The sequence below is a fragment of the Erithacus rubecula genome (genome assembly GCF_903797595.1).
Source record: "Erithacus rubecula genome assembly, chromosome: 2".
Taxonomy (NCBI): Eukaryota; Metazoa; Chordata; class Aves; order Passeriformes; family Muscicapidae; genus Erithacus; species Erithacus rubecula.
Window position 1 is genome coordinate 52,629,356 of NC_136685.1, and position 16,861 is coordinate 52,646,216.

At 37.0% G+C, this 16,861-nt stretch overlaps 1 protein-coding gene across 15 annotated transcripts in view; it reads right to left on the bottom strand.

The window, feature by feature from the left end:
* The window catches only part of EPB41L2 (erythrocyte membrane protein band 4.1 like 2), a 100,293-nt gene that overhangs the window by 11,892 nt on the left and 71,540 nt on the right, over positions 1-16,861 (bottom strand). For 6 of the 15 annotated variants that reach the window (XM_079325030.1, XM_079325026.1, XM_079325022.1 and 3 more), the window contains exons 10-16: positions 16,075-16,227; positions 14,909-15,006; positions 10,336-10,508; positions 8,740-8,921; positions 4,395-4,457; positions 1,469-1,615; positions 96-200 (exon numbers count right to left, since the gene is read on the bottom strand). In XM_079325030.1, coding sequence (XP_079181156.1) covers positions 96-200; positions 1,469-1,615; positions 4,395-4,457; positions 8,740-8,921; positions 10,336-10,508; positions 14,909-15,006; positions 16,075-16,227 — 921 coding nt within the window. Of the gene's footprint in view, positions 1-95; positions 201-1,468; positions 1,616-4,394; positions 4,458-4,679; positions 4,713-6,646; positions 7,295-8,739; positions 8,922-10,335; positions 10,509-14,908; positions 15,007-16,074; positions 16,228-16,861 lie in introns of all 15 variants that reach the window. The other 9 variants (XM_079325024.1, XM_079325028.1, XM_079325032.1 and 6 more) reach the window with 4 other exon arrangements.

Consider the following 16,861-nt stretch of genomic DNA (forward strand, 5'->3'; position numbering starts at 1 on the left):
AAAAGAAAAAGAAAAAGGAAAAGAAAGAAGTGCCCAAGCCACCAAGCTAGCCCACAGCAGATACAGTGAAAAGCAGCAGGTTTCAGGGCAGCCACCTTATCAGTTTCCTCTGGTTTTGCTCCAGCAATCCATGGCATTGCAATCCATTGTTTCTCCTTCCCAGGCAGAGTTTTCACTTGGAAAATGTGGTCTCCTTTTTTCTATTTGGTTTTCATTTTATAAAACCAGTGCAAATCAACAAGCAATGAGACAGACATACACTATACAGTAAACATAAAACCAAATCATCTGGAAGCAACAGAACATACTAGATGAGCAAAAAAACCCAAACCAAAAACCATATAAAATATAAAATAACTTGCAGGGGCCTCAACTTCAAGAGAAAGAAATCAACACAGAAAATACACAAAACCATGTAATGACAATTAAGTTACACTTCTTACATAAATGTCTCTTTCTACCAAAAATATATTTATAGGTATTAAATGAATCACCATGTCATGAATATTTGAGAATATAACCAACGTTGCTATCAGTGCATATACCACTATAAGTAGAAATATTAAGGTACTACTCAGAAATTTGAAGAATTTCTTGTCAGTAACCACAAATTAACAAAATAAAGAAATGATACATAGTTGCTGTGCTCTCTGTATGCACATACTCACAGTTCAGATCGCTTACAGATATTATTGAAATAAACTCCTATTATAAAAAAAATTTGTAGCATCTGGCCTGCTTAATTGAAAGCTCACCTTTCTGTGGACTAAAAAAAAACCTGTAGAATCTAAGGGATAGGATAACATTACACTTAAGAAAGGAAGGGTGAGAACCATGGTGATAGACAAGGACAACAACACAATAAACCCATTGCTTTAAAAGACTGATTTACTCATCTACTGTATGAAAGAAACGGCTGATAACCCAACAGAACTAAAAGTTTCACAACAGCATGAGACATTTGGGTAGGTTTCTTGCTACAGGAATTTTACAGAAAGATTAAGATAGGTAAATTTTAACAACTACATTAAATGTGTCCTGAGGTCAACACTGTAAATTAACTGATCATATAAAGTTCTTCGAAAATGAAACACAGACTATGTGTGTATTATGCATAAACTGTCTATGAAGAGATAAAGACACAGAAAAGGCAGGAAAAGTTCTACTGTCACTGAAAAATTATCTATCTGTGTAAATCAGAGTGAAATTTAAGATATCCCTAACATATAGGAAAATGCTGCCATCACTTCTGTTTTCTTCTAGTTCAATTGTTCATGTAGAAAAATAAAATTCCACCCACTAACTAAAGTCAGGTCCAACAGTAACGGTAAAAAAGTTAATGTATACTTAGTATAAACAAATATTATATCAGACAAATAAAGTGTTAACCTGAAGGCCAAACTGCATTTGCTGTATGACAGGAGGGTTGTATGGAAAGGCATGCAGACAGGTGTGTGCAGTGACATACCCCTTGTGTCTGTAGGGACAGAGGTGTGATACGCCGCTTTTCCCACTCATTTGGGCGTGGTTCGGGTGTGGATTCCATGAAATTGCGCTTGAGCTCACTAATGCTAGCCTGGTGTTTCAGTAAGTCGTCCTGGGTCTTATCCAGGTCCTAGCAACCCGCAACATAAAACAAAGTAGGACAAAACACAACAACAAAAGCAAACTTAACTGAAAAAAAGAAAAAAAAAAAAAGAAATAGAAGCAACCAAATCAAGAAAAGTGCCTTGCGTCTGAAATGGTGACCTCCCTTGTAGCGACTCAAAATAAAAATGTTTAAGGCTGTAAGGGACCAATATTTTCTGGTTTTGTTTTTGTAGTGAAGGTCTTACTCATACACCGTTTCTTCCATATTTTTAAGAAAAGTAAAATAACGTTCTACATGGTTACTTAGCAAATAACTACTTTCACCCAAAACCCGACACTAATAACCCTTTGAAACAGTAATTTCCAGGAGTTGTTTGCTTTCACCTAAAATTTGTAAGCACAGAAGCAAATGTTTCAGGATACTGCACAGCTAACATAAGTGAAGGTAGTAAGAAAGAACTGAAGGCTGTAAGGAAGAATAGTTTGAGCTAAGGAGCATAAAAATGCATCTTTCTTGATATTACAAGCTCCATGAAAAATACCTACATCTGTGAACACAATACTATAAGGCCAAACATACAAGCAGCTATCACCTGCTTACCTTCAGAGGGATAAGTCATTGTGCCTCTCATGCAGGCTTAAACTTACTGGAAGAATCAGATTTAAAGACTTAAAACCTTTTACCTGCCAATTCTACTTTTAAGAATCTGACAGCAGAAAGACAATCAGGAATATTTTTTGGGCATGCCAGTACCAAAAAAATGATCTAAATTTCGCCTTCATAGACCAGTGCCAAAGGATGAATACCAAATTAGATTTTGTCATGACCATTGTGGCCAAACTGCCCCACCTTGGATCAAGTAACTTCAAGGTATAAGAATACCTTGTAGTTTGTATCTTGTAACTTTGTACCAGCTACAGGGCAGAGTTGTATGTTCAGGAGATATTCCAAAATGTAACTGCTTTAGTAACCAGACAAAAATATATCCTTAGCTTTCTTGGGAATTAATTGTCTTGTAAATACAATGGCTATGTTTTGGTGGGAAAAGCAGATTTCACCCTACATTCACAATTTATCCTCTTTCCAGCATTCCAGGTCTCAATAAAAGCCCATGTTGCTTATGCTTACTCTAACACAAGAACAATTTTTTGGTAGTATTCTATAGTTATATTCAAGTTTAAGCCTTGGATTCAATTTTAGTAAAGAACTAAAAGACTGAAGATTGAAATGAAATATTATCAGAATGAAATCAGAAATAATTATGCAGATAAAGAATCTGGAATTTCTATAAGGATTTTAAATACTTTTCAGCAGAATGTTCTGAAATCTACCATTTAATTTAGATTAGGATTGTTATTGTCAGGGATTGCCATGCAAAGATACTTCACACTAAGTCATGAAAACCCACATCCCAAACTCATTAGCTTCTAATTTCTTTTCACTTGCATGTTCACCCCAGTCAGGGTTTAGTGCTGCATATCTATTTCCTAACCTTGTGGATAAGCCTGCATGCATTTTGAACATTTGAACCTTTCCCCTTCTGGCAACTCAGTAGGTTTGTATTGTCACAGGACCACTTTTCATCCTGGACTAACAAATGAGACATTAAATATGTCCCCCTATAGTTTGTATTTCCTGAGTGAAGTAAAATCTTATGCCAAAGGCATTCTATTATACAACTGAAGCTCATAACAATCCTATCATTATTTTAAGACCTGTCTTGGCTTGACACAAGGCACATTTCTTGGACTTGATCAAAGCACAGTTATGCAATGCACACTTTCAGTGCTTCAGTAAGTTATACACAAGCAAAGTTTCAATAGTGATCAAAAGCTGCAAAAAGCCATAAAACATTAGTTGGGTTACTGCGATTCACACATCTCCTTATTACTGAACAATACCAATGATTTTTTTAAAAAACACATTTTTGTGACAAAGGGAATTATTTATAGCCCCATCTGGAAGAATAAAATAAAGACCGAAGTAGGATTTTTTAAAACATCTTCAGTTATTAGCTTAAGTTATTAATCACAAGTTAAATTATACTGATAATAACTACAGAGAGTCTCTGATAAAATAATGGAGATTAGCAATCTATATGAAAATTCTTAAAATAAAAGTCTCTACTTCAGTGACAATGCACTATACATGAAGATATTGTTCAAAAGTCTTTGCTGTTGCTCATCTGCAATGAAAACCAACCTTCAAGAAGCAAAATTTACTTCCATTTGAAAAGGAAAAAATAAAGCAAATATTTCAGAAGATATCTGATCATTCCATTTGAATATCTGATCCTTGCATAATTTCTCAGTGTTCCTAAAACCAGTGTCAGAACCAGAATTAGTTTTCTATACTTCTACTGCTTGTCCCTTAGTTACTCTATTTATTCAGCTGATGTTTTTGAGGAAGGTTGATTAAACTAGCAAAAGCTGGAAACTCTACTCAACAGAATATGCATACATTGAGGTACAATGTACAAAAATCCATTTAGAATTATAAATTGCATCCATGTGCCTGCTCTATCTAAACAGGGCTATTATTCCCAGTTGCCACCTTGAAAACATTGAGCAAAAATACACAAATTTACATTCAGTGTTCAAGCTGAGGGTTGGCTGTGGGTATTTTGCATTTGTTTGTTTTTTGTTTAAACTCAGAAACTAGAATGGTAACATGCAGCATTTCCAAGCCAGTTTTCCCCATGCACTTCATGCAGTGTGTCTATAACAGCCTGCAGGTGACCTCCCATCCCATGCAGCCTGGCAGCCCGTCAGAATGGAGAGTACTTTTTATATTACATACAAACCTCCAACATTAAATTGCTATGTCTGACATAAATATTTTCCCCGTCTACTCTCAAGGAACTGATCTGTGAAATTGAGCCACATAAACAAAACAAAACAAAACATAAAGAACATAAAATGGACCGGCAAGTAAATAAACAAGGACCCATACAATCAGACAGTTAAATAAAGTAAATAAAATGGTGAGGTGAAAAGGCACTATTCGAAACAAAACCCACAGAAAATTTAGGGTTATAACAAGGCAGGCAGCCACAGCCAGGTTCAATTGTAAAAGAGCAACCAAGCACCTTCTGCTGTGCTTCCTCCTCTTCGTGTTCCACCTGTGTGAGCGCATGACAAATTACCAAGAAAAGAAGGTGTTAACATTGGCTTACAGACTAACACAGAGGCTTCATCTCTTTGTAAATGCTGCAAAGCGTGCTGGGTTTTACAGACCTTTACTTTTTCGGCCCCAGATGTTGAAATTAAGCGACTTGGTTCTTCTTGCACCTACATTGTTGCAGAATGGCTGAAGTATTTTTTGGTATAAGTGGCATGACAAATGGAAGTTTCACACTGTGTCCCTTTCTTGCTGAACTTTTTATTGTTTCCCAGGTGAAAATTTAAGAATGAGTAACAAAGAAAAATGGTATGTGTAATTTCTATGGCAAGTGACTTAAAGTCTGCAACATATGATGGGAAAATGGAATCTAATCCAAGAGTTCTTTTGGGAAAAGAATTTAGGGTTCAAGTCAAACACTTAAACACTGTATTTACAATCTGTCTTAAATTTTAGGAATGTTGTTTTCTTGGGATGAACTATTTGCGCACACACCCCCCCTTGTTAAATGAATATATTTATTCTTAAGCTGCAATTCATTATGCTGGTAATTTTCTGCAGCTAATTTTCATATCTCATCTCCAAGTATTCTGAATGCCTTAAGGAACAGCATTCTTTAAAAAGTGAACCACTTCCCGGCTGTCTTTACACAAATACAAATATCAACTGGTAATCTTAGGAAAAGATGCATTTACAAATCAACACAGTGCAAGTCCATAAATTTGAAGATGGATTTACTGCTCATAGTGTTGCATTTTGGATTCTGTGTGAATCATGTGGTACATGCAACTTTTTTATTAATTTCTGACTTATCTGGGGTTCTACTGTATCTTCTGTAACTATGCTACAAATTATTGATTGAACTAGGCTACAGAAAAATTGGCAAAATCTTAAAGACATGTTTTTACATAATTTTATACTTAGAATGGTATTATAATGACATCATATTGTATTTAGCATGTCTTTAATATGCACATTGGTTTAGCAAACTTTGTTAAATGTAACATTAAACAGACCCTCCTCCATTTTGATTCTGTAATAATTGGTTTAATATTTTCTTTGAGGATTAAAATAAAAGACCTTTTTCTGGTGGTATTGCTGCAACATGTGCAGCAGACATAAGGAAAGGAGGCAGTTTGTCAGCCACTCCAGATGATCAGAGCAACATACTGGTGTGACTGAGGCTTCTGTACATTTTAGCAGTGTATTCCAAAGAATGCTCAGACTTCCGTGATACAGTCTAATATAACCTGCAATCCCAGCTAATGAATGAAATCAGTCTCAACTGCTGATAGAGATTAATCAAAGCATGTAAAGAATGAAGAAGTGCCTTGGACAGACTCAGCTTTGCACACACCCTTGTAGAGGTGAATTATCTGAAATCTGGAATAACAAAACACTGATTTTAAAGTATTCACAGAACTCGGTTTTTAGGAATTTCATTTTTCAGATCTAAAGAGAGTTTCAGAGATGTGCATTCCAGTCAATGCATGCAGGAGACAGGCATTTTGAAACCAATTGACAGCGCAAATGGAACTTAAAAATAGTATCAAATAACGTATCTATTGTTACACAGAGCACTTTCATTATTCAGATTTATGTGCTCATTAACATTTTGAACTACAATGTAAGTCCACCTGCAGCTCAGTATCTGTAGCATTCAGTGAGATTATGCATGCTGTAGGACATTAAGAAGAAAAACCATGAGCTATCTATTGACTAAAAATACCACAATGGCAATTTTTCACAAATGAGTAATACTAAAAAGATACAGATATACCCATGTGCAGTTGTGTATATATTTATATATGTATTTACAGGCAAGTACATAGACACACCTCTAAATTAGGAAGTGTGCAAAACTGAGCAAGCCTCGTGAGAACAAGCAAAAATGCAATATGCAAGTGTCAACATTTAAGCAGCAAAATTACACACCTCCTCTTCCTCTGCTTTGTCATTCAGGTCATTGCCATTAGAGCTACTAAAGGAAGTCACCTTAGGCTCCAGGTAGCAGAGGGACAGAGCGAGAGGAAGGGAAAATGTGAGTGAAAAAGGAATAGACTGGAAGGCAGACAGAAGCAAGACAAAGACAAGGAGAAAAGAGGGAATGAAGGAAGGAGAGGTAATAGGAATATAGTGCTGAAGGCCAGGTGGGAGGAAAGAAATGCAAACATCAGGAAGGCTAGGAAAAGTAATATAGCCATCCTCATCGAGCAGCGAACGGAAACTAAAAGAAAGGCATCTGAAGCAGCTGAATGAGACGCACAACTCAGTGCTCTTGTAGTCATTTGTATGGATTCTGCCCTCAACAGCAGGGGAGCCTCGACTAGCTAGGGGTCTCAGAGATTCACAGGTATTAACTGGAGAAGCTGTCGTGGTTTTATTATGATCTGATGTTTGTTCCATGGAATTGCACTCTGAAATGTCTGGAATGGTAAGGGAGGGCTCTTCAAAGGGATCCTCCTCTGAAATATCTGAAAGCATGTCGATCTCGGGGACGGGAGACAAGTTTGTGAGATGGGATGTCACAGAATGGATGGGCAGTGATGATGGGTGTATGTGATTGAGCTGAAGAAAAAAATTCTGTGCACAGTGGATAATGAAAGCACAACAAAAATGCAAGTTTGAAGGCACATGAAGAGGGGAAAAAAGAGAAATTATTAGTTAGTGTAAACTTTTACTTAGAAGAAGGGATAGATTTACTAATGCAATAGAAATAAAAAATAAAAATCCCGCTGTGTTTTACAAGCAGCCAACTTGTTTACTTCTGTGGATTATGAAAGGAACCCATTACAAATGTTTTGTTCTCAGGCTGTAAAGAACTGTGCACTTTTGAACTGCAATAGTCACTTAAAACAGATGGAAGCAGACAGACGTTCAAAGCTTTGGCAGAAAGGTCAGAGGACAGTGCAGTACACGAAAGACAAGCTGGCACTTCTTGCCTTTATAACTATTTTCTCTAAGACTTAAAGAGAGCCAGAAAGGAAAAGAAGCATCAGCACCAGGGAAAAGAAAAAAAGCTGTTCACAGAATAAGCATGTGTAACAAAACTGTACTGAACAGCTTCCTGGAACAACTTCCCAAAATACTGCCTTCCCATCCACTACTGTTTTGGTTAAAAATATTGAAAGATACACCACTTTGAAAACAAGGGAGAATCAGAGAATCACCATTTTACCAAGCCCAAAGGCAAAACACAGTAATTTATTTTACCATTTTTCTCCCATAAAGAAACAGTGTGTGCCTTTTTTCTCATTTATTTCAAAATTATTTCCACTTGCCAGCAAATAAAAAAAATGCAGCTGTGGTATTTGCTCTCTTCCTACACTTGAATGCAGTGGGAACATATGAACTGCACAGAGAAACTCAGCAGTCTCACTAAGTATAAAATGGGTAGCTAACTTACAAAAATGTTTCAGGATAAAATTACTAATTCTATATTAAACTTAGTTCTGGAGAATTGCTGAAATAGAAACTATCTCCAAGAGAGAAAGAGCAGCAGATTTTACCTGGCACTTTAGGAGGAAGTTTTTACATCAAATCATACAAAATATAAATTTAATTTTTTTACCTATTCACCCAGTGGCTCAAACAAAAAAGACAAGCAAACATTTGCAACAGGAACATACCACATTACTTAACTTTTCACAGAAATCTATACCTTAGTCAACATACAAGTTTTTAAAGGATGAAATAACTCTGGAAACAAAATTGTTACCTATGGTAATTAAACTCAATCATAATATACCCAATTTTGTAGAGTGCACACAACCACAGTATATTAACATTTTTATTCAAGTCTAAACAAACTAAGGAAGTGAATAAAACATGATTTACCCTTTGGAACATTCTCTTTTGCATACATAAGCTTACATTAAGTTAAAAACACAGAAAGCACTTGACAATTTTCCTTTAATATTTTAATATAGTGTTCTAGATGACACTCAGAACTGATAGACACTAAATAACCACACATAGACAACACACATCCCATGAATAAATAATTTTGGTGTGAAAGTCAGACATACCTTTCCATCCTGAGCCAATTCTAATTGTGGAGTTTTGAGTGGACTTTCATCTTCTTCTCTGCCACTTTCTTTTAACTTGGCCTGACCAGCAGCTTCAAGATCAATGATTTTATCTCCAGCAGCCTGCCCTCCAGTAGCAGAGAAGTCTCTTAGAAGACTTTGGTCTGAAATACCCATGGGAGCTATTAGAGAACATAATAGTTTTGATTAATTTGGATAAGCTGAAACATTATTTCAGAGGTTGTCTCAGAAAGTCCTGAATAGAGAGGAACAATAATTTCTTCTGATGTGCCGGCTGCGCTTTTGCTAATGCAGCTCGGGATGCAGTCAGCATTCTTTGCTGTAAAGGCACTCTCATGTTGACTCGTGTTCAACCTGTTCCACAGGAGTCTCCAGATCCTTTTGTGCAAAGCTGCTTTCAGAACAATCTCATCATGCTCACAATTTTGACCCTAATGCTTCTGTGAAAGTGAAAGGTAGGGCCTGAACATACGTGCCTGCATGCCGAATTCTGGAGATGATGCACAAAGGATGCCAGAGAGGCATAAATATTATAAAACTGTTGAGAGCTTTGAAGAATACAAATTGTTCCTACCCAAAAGAAGAAGAGGAACAAACCAGACTTAGTAACACTGATGTGGTGATGAACTTTTTGGTTGCCACAAGAAGCCATCACATGCTATACCAGTGCATGCACTTTTGCCTCATATTTGCACTTCCGTTCTCAGAAGGTAAGACTTGCTAGGTTTCCCAAGAAAGTGCCACATTTCTCATAGCACAGAGAATGAATATTTGCAGAAGTAAAACTCTTCCAAATAAAAGATTTTTAAAGAAAATAACATAAAGTTGACAGCTCAATTGTAGCTAAACCCACATCACTGTCACGGTTCACTTTTAGTCCAGTGAATGCTGTTTGTGCATGACTGAATCAAAGTCAAGCTTCATGTTATTTTGCTGAAGTGTTTTTCTATTCTATATTATTGCAGGAATGATTTTAAGTAATACATGTGCTTCTACATTTCTCACACACAGTACTGCTATACCTGACTTTGGAAAGAATGCCTGTTTCCAATAAAGAAAACCAGAAGTTATTTCTGCTCAAAAAGACCAAATATCAGTAATGACAAAAAAAACCCTTTAGCTATTCAAAGTCAATGTAAAAATTTTTAACTAAACACTGAAGTACTGAATAAATATACTAGGATGGTAATATACTGAAAATGATGGAAAACTTTAAGATTAAACAACTCGTTCAGCCTTTTTTGTTTAGAGACCCTAAGAACAACCCAGATCCAAAAAATGCCACTGACCAAACACTATTAAGAGCCTGTAGTGTGTGCCTATGCCTTAAAAAAGGTATAAGTAATGTACGCAGATGCTACACACCCAATACAGAGAACTCCATATATGCCCAGCAGTGCCATGCCATTTAAGCAGTGACTGAACTTGATTTAGGTCACCTAACACCGACAAGCACCTAAAGTGGCTTTAGAAACTGAAATTGTCTCTGGCCATCCGAATGTTGGTCAGGTCAGAGTGACAACACATCACTGAATATAAGTGAAACTGAACACTGAAAATGGTGGAATCTCCCACCTCCATCAAGGCTCCTGGACACGCGTTTGCTGGAGGTGCGTTCGAAGTAGGGAGCGGGTCTGTCGATGAGGGTGCTGGCCTGCCGCGTCTGCGCCTGCGTACGGCCGCTGTAGCGGAACTTGGAACCCAAGGTCAGGAACTTCGCTTTGGGAGGCTGTTCTGGTGAGACAAGTCTAAAAGGGAAATACGAGGAAAGTCAGCTTTAAAGGCTTCATCTTCATTTTAAGTATTTAATGAGGTAATGTGAAGCTACTTATTGTACTTCAACTACAGTTCACAGTGCATAATTTGTGCTCTCCAAGAAAGGATTCTACTGTAAGCTCTTCAAAGACCCTTAAAACAATGCATGTTATTTATTGTTTGCAGTTGGAGTCCAAGCGATGCTGATAACCATCACATTTTTCCACAGTATGACTAAGCATTTGAGACGCCCATCTTTTGGTGCTATCTTGGTTAAATTTTAGTTTTTTGTAGACAGCTGAAGCCATTATAGGTCATGAAGAATATCTCTCAGATCTCTCCTTAGAATGTTACTTATAGTAAAAGCTATCCATTCCACTTCCACTGCCTTTCCTATATTTTGAGGTACCAATACAGCAGCTGCTCTTCCTCAAGGTTAGGGAATAGTATCTCAAAGCTGTTTAGAAGGGAGCATCAAGTGAAAATAGATTGAGAAGACCGGGGAGTTGTTACCCAATAGGAACAAGTTTAACAGTTTAAATTCAGACCCTAGTTTCTTTACAATGTCATCTATACAATTATATAGGTTGAGGTTTCTTGGATATAAGGAGTGGGTGAAAAGGGTTAGAAAGATAATTACATGCACTGTTAATGCTGGGTATGTGTGTTTGCACCATAAGTGTTGGAGTCCTTGTCCGAAAGTCCAGAATGCACGACCCAGGATGTGGCACCTAGTGCCATGGTTTAGTCAACAAGGTGGTGTTAGGTCATAGGTTGGACCTGATGATCTCCAAGGTCTTTTTCAACCTGGTTGATTCTGTGATTCTGTGAGTTTGAAGACAGGTCCTCTCTGCAACCCTGAATTTCCTTCAGTATGAGGACTTCATACTCATGTAACCCCTATTGTTTGTACTTTGTTTTTGAAATCTGACCAGCAGCTGCAACACTGAGGGTCCACTGCCATCCTTGCTGGTAAGGCAAAGTCATCACTCCAAGAACTCTTCCCAGTCCCCACTTCTCTGGAAAGACCTTTGAAGTTGTTTCCTGGATCAATGTAATGCTGCAAATACATGCTCACCCATCATGGCCTACTCTCTTTGTATAAAACTAACAGATAATTGCAGACAAAGCTTCTTGATTCGAGAATTTGCAAAGAATGAGCAAGTCACTGAACATCAAACTTCCTTCAAGCAGAACCAGCAGTTCATGTGTCATTTGTACTGAGGATGGCACAGAAGGGCAAGCAAGGGTTCAAACTGTGCTGACTCTGCTCTCCTCTCCTGAAGCATTTGCAAAGAAATATCTGTGTCAGTGGAATCCAATCCAACATATGTTTAGGCAGTATCCAGTACTGGGTTCTGAAAACTACAACAGTCATTCTAAATGTGTTTCAGCAAAACTGAAGAATTTTCAAATACCTAGCAAACAGAACAGTGAGCTCCTGTGGTGAGCTGACCCTGGATGGATACCAGGGCACCACCTTATGGGTGAGAAAAGGACTGGGAGACATCATTCACCAACTGCCCTCATGAGCAAAACAGACTGGACTTAGGAACAAATTAATTTCTTATCAGTCAAATTAGAGTAGGAAATGAGAAGTAAACCTAAATCTCAAAAACATCATCCCCCTTTTTCCCTAAGAGGGGGTGTTTATTGGGGCACTAGCCAGAAGCATACAATTCCCCATGTCTAAGATGCATATGCATGCACCTGAATCTTAATCTGTTCCAACATTTATAAAGAAAACAATTCAAGACAAACTAATCCACCCTTCTGCACTAAGGCCACTTATGAACTTAAGGCTCCACTTTCATTGCTTCTATAAAACAGTCTTTCTCCCCATTATTTCCAAGAGGGAGTGCATTATGTACTAAGAGGAAGAAGGCTAAAAGGGTTTTCCAAGGTTCCTTCAGTTCTTGATTTTCCAATCTTGGCAAGGTTGCAACATTAAGTGCCATTTTTATCTTCCACCCTGCTGAGATAAACTTTTAATCTTTTAATATGGAAAAAACAAGAGAACTAATTACCTCCTGATTAAGGGCATTTGAATGGATTTTTCTACTACAGGTTTAGTTACGTAAAGTAACTGAAAACTAGCTTTTACCACTTCAAGATATTCTGAAGAGATGCTGAAAAAATCTTGAAAATACCAAATAAAACATCATGAAGTAGAAAGATAAGCATGCTTCTGCAGACACTGGATAAGATCCAGGGTTGCAAACTAAGCTTACCTCAAAATTTTTCAGTACATACATGGTTTGACTGTATTTTTAAAGTAGATTGCTGCTCTTTGAAAATGCTACTGGAATCCTCTAAGCTTGAGCTGATAACAAGTGAATACAATGCCCTTTGGTAGTCATTTTCAGTACAGTTCATTACAATTTTTATAAATAACTTCATACACTGGTGAATTTCCTAGACATTATAAGAAATGGATCTTAATGTGATTATTTGAGACAAACTGAAACATTACATAAGAGAACACAAGGAATCTTACCATGTTATATAGGACACACTAAGAGATTTGGAAGCTAAAAATATGCATTTAAACTGTATACAATTTACAGCAGCACCACTAGCTTTACATATGCTCTGAATGAGCTACAGCCTCCTGGAGTGTAGCAATTGCTTTCTGCTTTTTATCTTTGAAGGAAAATAGAGCTGGCTTTATTTTACTGTTTTTAAATCAGGATGAGTGGTTCTGAGGATTTTCTCTCTGATGACATCAGTGGAGTATATGGATTTACAGAATGGTTCAAGTATTTGTTACATAATTCTTGTTATAATGTCATTCCTGGTTAGGAAAAGCCACTTCTGATTGGAATAAAATCCAATTATTTTTATTATGTCAGAATTTCTGTAGTAAGATTATTTCATACCTATTAATGTTCCTGAAAGCTTTCAGACTTGCAAATGGTAGCTGTCAATTTAGGATTTTTTTTACTTCCATAAGATTTGCTTTTTCCTTATTCAGGATGATTTTATTACTATAAAACTAGGAAATACATCTTACCAACAAAGCAAATCACTCCATGAGTTATTGAAAGAGCATCAATAAACTTTCAACTGTGGACAGAACTGCATGCATGGTATTTGTGGTAATAGACACCAACAGCCAAAGCAGACTTCAAATTTTCAAGAATAGAATGCTGGACTATGTTAATAAATGAAATCTATCAACATGAAAAAACATCTCTGATAAGGATTTTAAAAAGAAGTGCTTTGAAATTAAGCATTTGGAGACTGATTTACACTGCGATTTGGTAATCTCAGCATAAATTCTACCTTTGCATTCAAGCACATGCTACAGTCAGTGAAAATCTGAATACTGAAAACCATCCAATGAGACAGTTCTAGTAATCATCTGCTTAGGCTTCTTGGTCCCCAAGTTCCCTGAAGTTCTGTCTAGCAAGTATATTCAGCAATGGGATTTCATCTACTTTAAAACACAAGTAAATGGGTTACTGAAGGAGAAAGCTTACCATTTACTCACCCTAGGTAATGTGCTTAGAAGAAAAAGCTCAGATTCAATGTCTATCCAATTCACAGGAGATCCAACCTAAATCTGTGACTCCTAGGCTGCAAGGGGCACATGCACACTCTCATGGAATGTGTGTTGTTACAAAAATCAAACTATATCAAAATCTTTTACAGTGGAGGAAGCAGACAGAGGAACAACTCTGTGGCCTCTTGTTAAGGTGCTCATTTACAAATAGATCAGTTTCAATGACCAATTCAGAATTCTGTGTACCTCAGTGCTGAAGGAAAAAATGCTGATGTTATGGATTATTACATAAACAAATAGACTGTATAAAGTGATACTCTGTTCTTTGAATAATGACTGTGAACTTAGCCAAGTTCAACAATAAGAAAAACTCAGCTAGAAGCATTTACACTCAGCAGAATGTTCAAATTAATCGAATGAAGATTACTATCAAGCCCCAAGAGCTTCTTGTGATGATGTATAAAGGCTTTCTAGATGGTGATTCTGCAAAGTCAGTCTCTGAGGAAATCTAACCACATACCACAACATGTGTCAGGTTGGTAGGGACCACAGTGGGTCATCTGGTCCAACCTCCCTCCTCAAGCAGGGTCATTCCAGAGCACATGGCACAGGACTGAGGCCAGACAATGTGTACCCCCAGTGCTCCATGACCACTTGCAAAGTTCCATCCTCTTAGCACTCTGAAAGTTTTGATAAAGCAGTTAATTGTACTTGAGATTTCAGGAATTGTAATTTGGGGTCAATTATTGTCAGGTTATCTTCTGTCTAAGAGGTGATGCTCCAAGGGTCAAAGAAGGGGAGCATCTTTACTTTTCTCCTATCCTTGAAAAGAAAGATATGAGCAGGTAATACCTTGCAAAGTAGAGGAAAGAGAGAATTATAATTTACCTGAAGAAAGTATGGTGTTCCACACAAACCTTCCATAACCTTTTAGCAGCCCGATGGTTTGGCAGTTTGAAACCAATAGTGCTCTCAAACTGTTCCTGCTGGAAAGAATCCACAAATAAATTAATCCATTTCCTTAAGCTGGCTATTAATTAATAGGTAGAGTTCAGATAGTTCCATTACGTATCAAGCTGTAATACTCCTGCCATAAGACTTCATAAGATTTTTAAAAAATAATTTAAAACTATCAGAATTTTCAGCCTTTTAGAAGAATTATACTTGGTGGGCTGTGTCATGATGGAAAAATTGCTTGAAGCAATTATACTAAATGTTGTGCTTTGCACTTTGCTTGGATGAAATACAGGTCTGCAATCCATATGGCAGTGTTAAACTTGTATGATCTGTATCACTATATAATACTTTCTTAGCAAAAATACTTAACCTATGCACAGCATCAGTGAATGCAAGAACAATGCATTTGCATTAGAAAACTTACATAACTACAATGTTAGTATTGTAAAATTGGTGTTTAGATGTCTATTTTATTTTATCTATTCACACAATAAAAGCCACCTTAAACATTTTACAGTATAATCTAAAAAAAGTATTACAGTATTTGACATTTTGGGGGTTTTGTTCAATTTCCTGTTACAAAGGGTTTAAAATGTAAACACACACACCCCCTTCAGTAACTCCCAGAAAGTTTTAGCAGTAACCGAAGAGAAAGCTGAATCCACTTCTTCCACAGCAGCTAAGAAAGTTGTAACATTCTTCAGGACAACTCAGGCCTTTGGTTACAGTCACAAACTTAATGTGCTGACACTTAGTGAACAATTGTACCCAAACAGGAAGAGCAGCTGGCTCTCTCCTGGGACTGCAAGTTTGCACAGTCAGAATATGACCAATATAACCAGCTTTTTCTGTTAAAAAAACAATAATAAGACAGCTTCTATTAAAAAAAATATAGATTTTCTTCTTGGTTTGCTTTTACTAATCAAGACAAGTGTTTCACACAATCATTAGAATCTGAAGAGGAAAAAGCCCTCATAAGTTCTGCTTGAATATATCATAAGCTTATGAGGACAGCTGCAGAAAAAAATCAGGATGTTTTCTTGCTGCTGGACAGAAATGATCTCCCAAAAGAAACAAGACTGAAAGGTGCTACTTACTTCTGCTGGCCTGACTTTGATGTAGAAATTACTTCGCTTGTAGGAAATCTTCAGAATTTTTGGCCAAGCGAAGCGGTTGATCCGGAGTCTGTCTTTGTAAATCAGCAGACCATTAGCACATACACCCAGCATGATATCCACACCTTCAGAATCCTACCAGGCATGAGATAATTTCATAAAAATCACTTCAGAAACATTTCAATCAAGTAATTATTGCTGACATACCTTGAGGGAATATTGTAACTGGAACATGTCGCATATTCAAACCTGACTCTTACAATCAGATTCTTAAATCAGAAATAGCCAAGTATATTAATTTTATAGGAAAGACTTTGGACTCTTAGTAATGGCTTTGGCATTCATATGCCACAGTTCTGGGAAATTCCTGAATATTCTGGTAATACGGACTAAGTTTACAACTTAAAAGCAGGAAAGGTATGGCCAGTGTGCGTGCTAGCAATAATTTCAACAAATATTGAAAGAAGAAAAATGAAAACCAGGCCTATCCCACTTAAAGCAGTCAGTGAAAATCTGAACAAGCTGGTGATCAAGGTGATCTTTCATGTACCATTCCAGCAAACATAGAGGAGGCAATGGATAGGTTTCTCTTTCACTGACAGCATTTGACACAAGTTTTACAGGCTACAGAACTCATCACTTACTGATACACTACACTAGACAGCAGAATCTCATGTCCTCCCCAGCAACAGATGGACTACATCAAATGCCAACACTATCATTATGGAGTTGCTTCACTGGCAGAACTAACAAAATGAAATTTAACAAT